The sequence below is a fragment of the Amblyomma mixtum genome, chromosome 10, assembly GCF_055824585.1.
Source record: "Amblyomma mixtum isolate Tamu chromosome 10, ASM5582458v1, whole genome shotgun sequence".
In the NCBI taxonomy this organism is placed as follows: Eukaryota; Metazoa; Arthropoda; class Arachnida; order Ixodida; family Ixodidae; genus Amblyomma; species Amblyomma mixtum.
This window is the reverse complement of record NC_143021.1, coordinates 31,932,109-31,940,422: the sequence shown is the minus strand read 5'-3', so window position 1 is coordinate 31,940,422 and position 8,314 is coordinate 31,932,109. Positions and strand designations below refer to the sequence as shown.

Here is an 8,314-nt window from a genome sequence, read left to right as displayed (position 1 = left end):
TGCGGCCGGTAACTGCTTTCTCTCTTTCTTCTGTGAAATGAAGCGTTTTCACTCTACCGCACTGTATGTTGCATGTTATCTTCGAAGGGATTGCGCTCCCTCACGTCCCGCAGCATATCTAAATGACCGCTTTTCGAGAAGTGAAGGTGCGCTGGTGTCCCACTCATGTTGACAACGTGTGTGTTGGAGCCAAAACGTGCACAGTTTTGCTTTTCCCGCTGACTGTGCCGAGAGTCTCGCGATATCCCGTGAGGTTAGGAGCCTCGCGTGGTCTGACCCTTGGCGCACTCGGTCTTTGTTGCCATGACGACCACAAACGCTTCTCCGTCAGGCTTAGGAGCTGCTGAAACGGATTTCTATCTGGAAAACAAAAGCTAGTTCTTACCTAGAACTTCATGCGAGAGCAAGAGCAGGCCAACTGAAGACAAATACAACAGTTTACAGCATGATACCACGTCGAGGGATTAGCGACGAAGCTGTATTCCCACTGAAGCGGACGGGCAAGCCGCCGCCATCTTGCCAACGCCACGTACGCAAGCAACGTAAAGACCGCAACGCAAAGATCCGCACGTACGTCCGTGAGACCCACGCAGACACTTCACGTTCTGCGCATGCGCACTGGTGACTCGTGAGCGCTCTACGTACGTGAAACGAAACTAAAACTGTCTAATAAGTGCATAACAACGGTGGATACCACAGTACCACCACAGCAGCAAGACCAAGATCCAAGTGCGAAGGCTCTTTACAGGGCAGGGGCCTCCTTCACCTTGAGTGTGTTTATGGGCAGGGCTACACCCTCAGTGTGCGTCTGGGCCTCCACGTCGAAGGGAAATGTGCTGTACTCGAGAGGTGCATCCCGCAGATACCGCAGGTGCTCGTCCAAGCGCTTCTCGAGCCGCAACACTTCGATTTTCAGTATCAGAGGACAGTAGAGATCGTACATGATCTCCACACCTGTGGAGAAAAAAAAATAAAAGAAGACGTTGACCACCACAATATTCCCGCTGGGCATGCGCCCATTTTGGCTGAAAAGCAAGGGTCCAAAATGGGCACTTCAGTCAAAAAGTTACAGTTATGGGAGAACTATCTGCTGCTTCATTTTCTAGCTCAGCGACTAGAGTTGCAAAGCTGCTGAATCAATCGGTGTTGCCTCAAAACCGATGCACTGCTTGATATACAGCTGCCTTCTTTTTGCTGGAAGTGCCACTTCTAGCAAAGACCATTCAAAACAGAATGCTTTGGATTGGCAACTCATAAGCTGCAGTTTGTAGTCACTTCTGCTATACCAGAGTGAGGATACCATAAGAGCTGTTCCGATGTTAAAACCATTGGGCAATGCACAGTGAATTCTAAATTGCGAGGTTTAACATCCCACAGCCACACATGGGCAATGAGGGACATCATAGTGGAGGGCTTCAAATTAATTTATACCACCTGGGGCTAACGTACGGTGACATCGCACAGTACATAGGCGTTTTGTACTGCACCTCCATCAAAACACGGCCACCATGGCCAGGATTGAACCCACAACCTTGGGATCAGCAGCCAAATGCCAAAGCCACTGAGCAGGCAATGCAAGGAATCACAGTTCATAGACCTCATTCTCGTTTAGACAGACTGACTCCAACAGCCGTTCTGCACCACAACGGAAGAACTGCTAGCCACAATTCCCAGAGAACAGTTGAAAACAATAAGCATTACAGCTAATATCTTCAAAACACAGATAAAACCGTCATCTACAAGGAATCACGCAGCAGTGCTTATTTTAAAGAAAGAAGAGGACTATTACATCTGGAGGACATCGGAGTTCTAGAGGGCAGGCAGAACCCTCGCCCTCAAGAGCTTTGCAATGTATTTTAGAAGAGAGCCTCAGAAGCCCCATCACAAGCAGCAAAGTAGGTTCAGGTCATGCCCACGGCAGCCTGTATATTCTGAACAAAGGGTGTACCTCACAGCACGTCTGCAATGCAGAGGTTAGATGGAAAGCTCGAGGTGGAAAAAGACCCAAGGCACAGCACTTCATCAGGGTGAAGAAGTGGTAGCGATAGCTATACGGCTGCTTTTATGCTGTGTTTCTCTGACATACACTTCTTACCTGTACCCACTGAAAGAATATTGTGCCTACAGCTCACAACAAGGCAATGCATGTGCAGAGCATAAAACAACATAACCATAAAGTCACAAAGTAAGAATTATAATGCAAGTCAAAAGAAACAGTTGCAAACTCCAAACACGACAAAAATACGCCTCACCCTGGTTGTCGACAGTATTGCGGAGTGTGAACTGGTGCCTTGTGCCAACACCGTGGCGCATGATGAAGATCCCGACAAAGCGGTTCTGCTTGCGAGGGGCATTGTTGTCAGACACAGTGGCTGCCACGATGGTCTCTGAATGTTGAAAAACAATAAAAAAAACACACGGGAGAAAGAAGGACTGTGGCTTGCACTGCTTCTCATACTGGCAGAAACAGGAAGAGGGATGAATTTTAAGCTTTGCATTAAGAAGTAAAAGCTTTGAATTCAAAGTACAAAAAATTTTGAAAAACGCTTGTCCGTTCTGAAACCCAACATGAAATGCCAGCGGTCTGGTAACACAGTGCCCTGTGGTCCAATGCAGACACTGATATTATTCAGTTGCTAGTACCAGTGTTTCAAGAACTGCTACATTACACCAAACAAGGCCATGTCACGTCCCTACATAAGCAAAATACAAAGAAAGCAACAAAAGCCATCTTCCTCTATCGCTCAACTGCCTAAACAAGTGAGTCTACTTGATGCAGAAGCAGCTATAGAGTACCACTCAGGATCTCCCTTTGCCTGACTATGGAAGACTCTGGCTACAAAAGGGTGTTGAGTTTCATAGCAAAATTGACTGTATTTAGATAAGGTACCTGTTTGAAACCCGTGCAGCATCAGCTCTAACTCGGTGATTATTACACTTTGAGACAAGAAACAATAAATGAGGGCTAAGGAACACGCCTCAGCGGTAGAATACACATTGTTCTTTAAAGCTGCAATTTGTCCAGTGTCATTTTATGTGACTCACATGTCACTCTCTCTACCTAGTGAAAGTTAATGCCAACAAAATCATGGCCTGCAAGCCGAAGTGACTGCTGGTCTTTTGGTCGACCCCTTTACATGTTGGTGCCAAGGTTAATGTGAAAGCTCAATAAATGGCCTTGGCTGCTCTCCTTGTGATCCTTGTCCTGCTGTCACTCGCCTTCTCAATCCCCATTACACTCTTTGCCAGCACACTGAGCGGTGCATATAAGATGGATTTTGTACAGCTCAAGTTCGAGGCATTTCTTTGCCCATGCCAAGCCCAGATCTTATTACAGAAGCTCTGTGCCAGTTTTGTCATGGTCAGGTTTTGGAGAAAGTGCACAGTTTGCCCAACCTCCCCACCCTGTAACTGGCTGCGGATGCTTCATAAACTGTTTTCTGCTTTTGTTAACACACTATATCAGGGCAGACACTTTTGGGTGCCTCAATGGGAGCTGGTAAAGCCCAACATACTGTAAAGGCAGTCCTCAAGTTCTTATCAGAAACTACAGAATATCCCAACTTTTAATTTATCCGTACATCATGTACGTGCATTATGTTCATGCATGTAGGTATTCAGTGGGCCCAACCACACTAGAGCGAGAACATTAGAACACCCACGCCCAACCAAAAAAATGTGTCGTCGTGATGTGCGCTGGCCTAATATGGACTGTGTGAGCTAGAAAGTTTGACAGGTTAAAATGAACCTAATTTGGTTACTTAATAACAGGACAATCACTGGTCCCTTAATTTGTATTAAAATTGGCAAAATTATTAGTTTCTACACACTTAATGATTAGGAATTTCATGTAAAAAGACCTTATACATTTTTGACTGCAGCTTTTCTACAGAAGCTGAAAAATGACAGGAATTGGATCAAAACAGCAGCTGAAGAGCCTCTTGCAAACACCCAAGCTTATCTGAAATGAAGAAACTTGTTTCAGAAGTAATGTTAGTCATTTTTTTCTGTTTATTTATATATACAAAAATATTCAGTCTGCCTGGGACAACAGGTGTTGCCATAAATTACACAGAACAAGGTATAGTATGAAAACACGAATTGTTAAGCACAGTCAGGGCGGAATAAAATATGAACACCCGTACACCATACTTTTTTACTTCGCTCGAGATATTCCTTCACAACTGGTTTACGAACATGTACTTTGGTATACCCTTTTCCCAGAAGAATGGTGCACATTACTTGTATACAATAGCTTAAAGTGCGCAGGTAAAATATTTTGTTTTGTTCACACAGACTGTTCCATTTCATTGTGGCCCGACTGCACAAGTTATCAAAGTTTGAAAACCTTCAAACCACTGGCAAACATCTTTTGAGACAAGCGATAATTGTGCAGTTAAAGTACACTGTTTATCAAAAAATTAAGGCAGTTTCCTTCATGTGAACACAACCAATAAGGTTAAGAAAGACACGAACCTCTGGTTTTATTAGCTTTTTGAACCTAGCAGTTGCAAGCATCCAAAATTAAGCGCAAATGCAGGGCCACAAGTGCCATGAAAAAATTACAAGCAATACAACAGAAAATAGCCAACAAAGAGAGGTCTTCAAGGGTTGCTTTAGGTGCACTGCCTCCACACTTGAGCAGGTGTACATAAGCAATGCACCACACTGCTATCAGTGTAATGAATGCCGCGTGACGTGCTCCTCTCAACTGACAAGCTTTTAAGTGAGGTAGACGAGTCTTACCAACGTAGAATTCGTGGATTTCAATGACGGACCGCCGGTTGAGCATGTCCTTTCGTTCCAGTTTCTCTCGAATTGCATTCCTCAAACTGAAGTCAGTGACTGGGAGAAACTCAGGGTAGATGAACCTGAGGACACGCAGAGATAATGAAGAAATGATCAATTCTCGTTCGGTAAGCATTTCCTTTCCAACGTTTTTTACTTGCTCCCTTTTTAGAAACACAGCAGTCACTTCCTAGAAAAGGGACTGCTGTGTTTTTCTTATATCGTAGTAATTATCAAGACGTGGGTAAAGCTGAACCAGTTGGTTGGAAACGCAAATAAAAGGTTACAAAGGGTGTTGGTTTACTGTCATGGCAAAAAAAAAAAATCTTCCTTGGTCATTGATTAAGTGATGCGCACACATAAGATTTTACAAAATCTAGCGGCTCTGGTGCAGTATCGCTGCCGTCTTGGTGCTACTATTCCGGACAACTCGCTTAGGGAGCTAAAGTCTAGGCATTATGTCTTTCCAATAATTATCCACGATTCGTGTCATCCACCAACGTAGTGCCGCGGCGCAATGACCAGAGTGGAATGCACTTCTTGCCTGTAGTCCACCATTTTCTCGGGTATCCTTGAGCGGTGCCTCCTGGCAGGCGCAACGCTTTCTGCTTGCACATCGGGCGGCTGTGGTGACTGTGACGCGAGAAACCTGCAAGGCGGTGCAAAAACGTTCGGCGATTTCTTTTAAAGGTAGTACTTTTCATATAGTGACTTCCAAAACTAAAAGCGAGCTCAACACCGGGTGTAAGCTTTGGACAATGCTGCCGTCTAAAGAGAGTTCCGTATTGAGACAAGCAAGCCGACGCTTCTTGAGAGTTCTGGCATTGAATGTGGGCAAGCTTAACAGCCTTAAAGAAACGACCAACGTACTTTTTTGTAGGTATGCACGCCTGCAGAAACTCGTGAGCACTCTGGACGCCGCCATATTTGATGCTGCATCTAAAAGGCGAAAAAATTATAATAAGACTACTAAATAATACTTCAACAGTAATTAGTAAATAAGCGCGCATTTAGCATTGAATTTTTAATTTAATAAATAGTTTATTAAACTCTTGACTTGTAATTTTAAATATATTGCAAGATAATGTATTTTTGGTTTCGTTTGCCTCAATCGCAAGACGCCATTAAAGGGACAGTGAGGAGAGCTCTATTAATATTTTTTTTTAAAGCAAAATCCGATAGTTCGGCATTTCATGGTTTTGTTGCCACTTGGCCGGCAGCGAAAGATGCATTTATTTCTAAGAGATTTGGATTCGAAGTTGAAAAAGTTTTTCCCGCTGCTCTGGTTCAAACTTGGGATTCTCTTGTTACGACACAGGACTAAATGACGTGAACATGACGTAAACATGACATAACGCAGACTCCGTGATTTCTAGCGGCCAGCAGTGCGGCCTAGCAGCAGCCGTAAAGAAAGCTACCGCCAGCCGCACGTTGAAGGCATCTATCGGCTATTGCGGCCGTCGTTACCGTCGCTTCATTTACGTTTGCAGCGGCATTTTGGCATCGTTACAATGAATCCCGTTCTCGAAGTCATCAATGAAGTTCTCGCAAGTACATAGCTTGCACCGATGTCACATCCGGTGACCGTCGGCTGCTAGTCGGCCATGCTGCTGAACCACCGCCAGACCGCCTCTAGCTTACCGCTGCCTATGGTAGCTCGCATCGTGTTGGTTCTCGTCCATCCGTAGATTCAGTATGGTTTTGTGTGCCATCCTTGGCTGCTCCAACCGCAGCGACAGATACAGGTGAAACGAGAAGCCGATTAACACAAACTCCACCTCCATTCGTCATATAATCGTAGGCATGCAAGTGCGAACGCTCCATGACTCATTACGAATCTGCGCGAGCTGTGGCTGGCTCGCATTAAGCGCGACAATTTGGACCCCGATAACTCAAACTTACTTGTGTGCGGAGCCCACTTTGTGGCGGGTAAGAGGCTTCAGTCGTCAACTAAATCTTTGCGAAATCGTGGGAAGCAATGGTTACACCCCGAAGTGAATGTTGCTATTTTGATTGACCCCATCCGATTTGTCTGACAACACAAACCCAGAATGGGTCCCGCGTCGTTGCATCCTAGCTACAGCATTAGGCGAGCCGGTTCGGATCGCCACGACCGCAGCGAGCAATGACGGCAGAGAAAGCGGCGTGCTGAGGCCGAGCTTTTCGGCTCGTAGGCGCATCGCAGACAGGCTTCTCACCTACCTACTGTAGAAATCGCTGTGTGCCTCCATTGGTTAGAAGGCTTTCATTTGTTCCAATTTCACAAAGCTGGAAAGAGTACATGATATCCCCCTGGTTCACTTCAGGGAACACGTCCCCGCCCATCGCCGCGTCGACTCCCGGTCGCAGCGTGTACGGACCTATATCGTCGCAAATTTTCACTTTGTGTGCGTAGCGTACGCGCGCCAATCAAATAAGTTCAGACCAGTAGCCTGCACTGAATGGTTCATTCCTTTGAGGAGTAGGCATCGCGCCCGAAAGATAAGAAAATAATCCAGTGTCCGAGGAGTGGTCAGGCATTGCAGGGCGGACGGACGAAGACGGCCGAATGGTTCGGCAGCATGGCCGCAAACGCTTGATGGAGGCGGAAGAGACGTCACGTGCAAGCTATGTATAGGCACTTTTAGCATACCGTGTACCTTGTTACCGCTAGCGGAATACCGGGAGCCCGCCTACCGCCGGTGAGCAGGCACTGATTGGCCCTGATACTGCACGCGCGCGCGTAGGATGGATGGATGGATGGATGGATGGATAGGAGCGCCCCCTTTGAAACGGGGTGGTGGCAATTGCCACCATGCTCAGCTTTTCTTTATTTATTATTTTTTTGTTTACTGTGTTGGCAATTCTCATTAAGATTCTCCATCAACTTTGCCTACGGTTTCCTACTATTCTAACCTTATGCCACATCTCTGCTTTTCAACCACCAATCCTCCAATCGCTTTTTGCTGACTTCCACTGCAGATTTATTTATATGACCATTGTTATCTTTAAACCCTAGGGCCTCAGAAAGAGTGACTGTGCCTGCATCGACATCCGGATGGATACCATCACATTTGATTATGAGGTGTTCAATTGTTTCCACAGATCTACCACACACTGCACATGTGTCATCTTCTTCGTTAAATTTCTTTTTGTAGCTGCGCGTTCTAAGACACCCTGATCTAGCTTCAAAAAGTAGGGCACTGCCTCTTGAGTTATCATAGAAAAATTCTTTCCTGATCTGCCTTTTCCAGAATCGATATAGTTCTACACTATGTTTCTTTTCCATTGAATTCATCCAATTTTTAACTTCCGCGTTTTTAACCTGTCGTTTAATGCTCTTTCTTGCTCCGTCCTCATGACCGGCATACTTACTGGTTAGTTTTCTAGTTCTTTTCCGCCACTGTGAGTCAACGTTCTTTCTGTATAAATATTTAAATACCTTAGCTGCCCATCTGTTATCGTCCAATTTCCTCAGGCGTTCTTCATATAGTATTTTACTCTTAGCTTCCCGTGCCTCAAACGATGCCCAGCCCATATCCCCTTG

The 8,314-nt window shown here is 45.5% G+C and overlaps 1 protein-coding gene across 1 annotated transcript in view; it reads right to left on the bottom strand.

Moving 5' to 3' along the window:
- Nucleotides 1-742: 742 nt before the first annotated feature.
- Nucleotides 743-8,314, bottom strand: part of LOC149325540 (large ribosomal subunit protein bL19m-like) — a 73,870-nt gene continuing 66,298 nt past the window's right edge. The window contains exons 2-6 of the mRNA XM_089564328.1: nt 5,659-5,727; nt 5,333-5,437; nt 4,747-4,871; nt 2,253-2,387; nt 743-954 (exon numbers count right to left, since the gene is read on the bottom strand). Coding sequence (XP_089420454.1) covers nt 743-954; nt 2,253-2,387; nt 4,747-4,871; nt 5,333-5,437; nt 5,659-5,727 — 646 coding nt within the window. The remainder of the gene's footprint in view (nt 955-2,252; nt 2,388-4,746; nt 4,872-5,332; nt 5,438-5,658; nt 5,728-8,314) is intronic.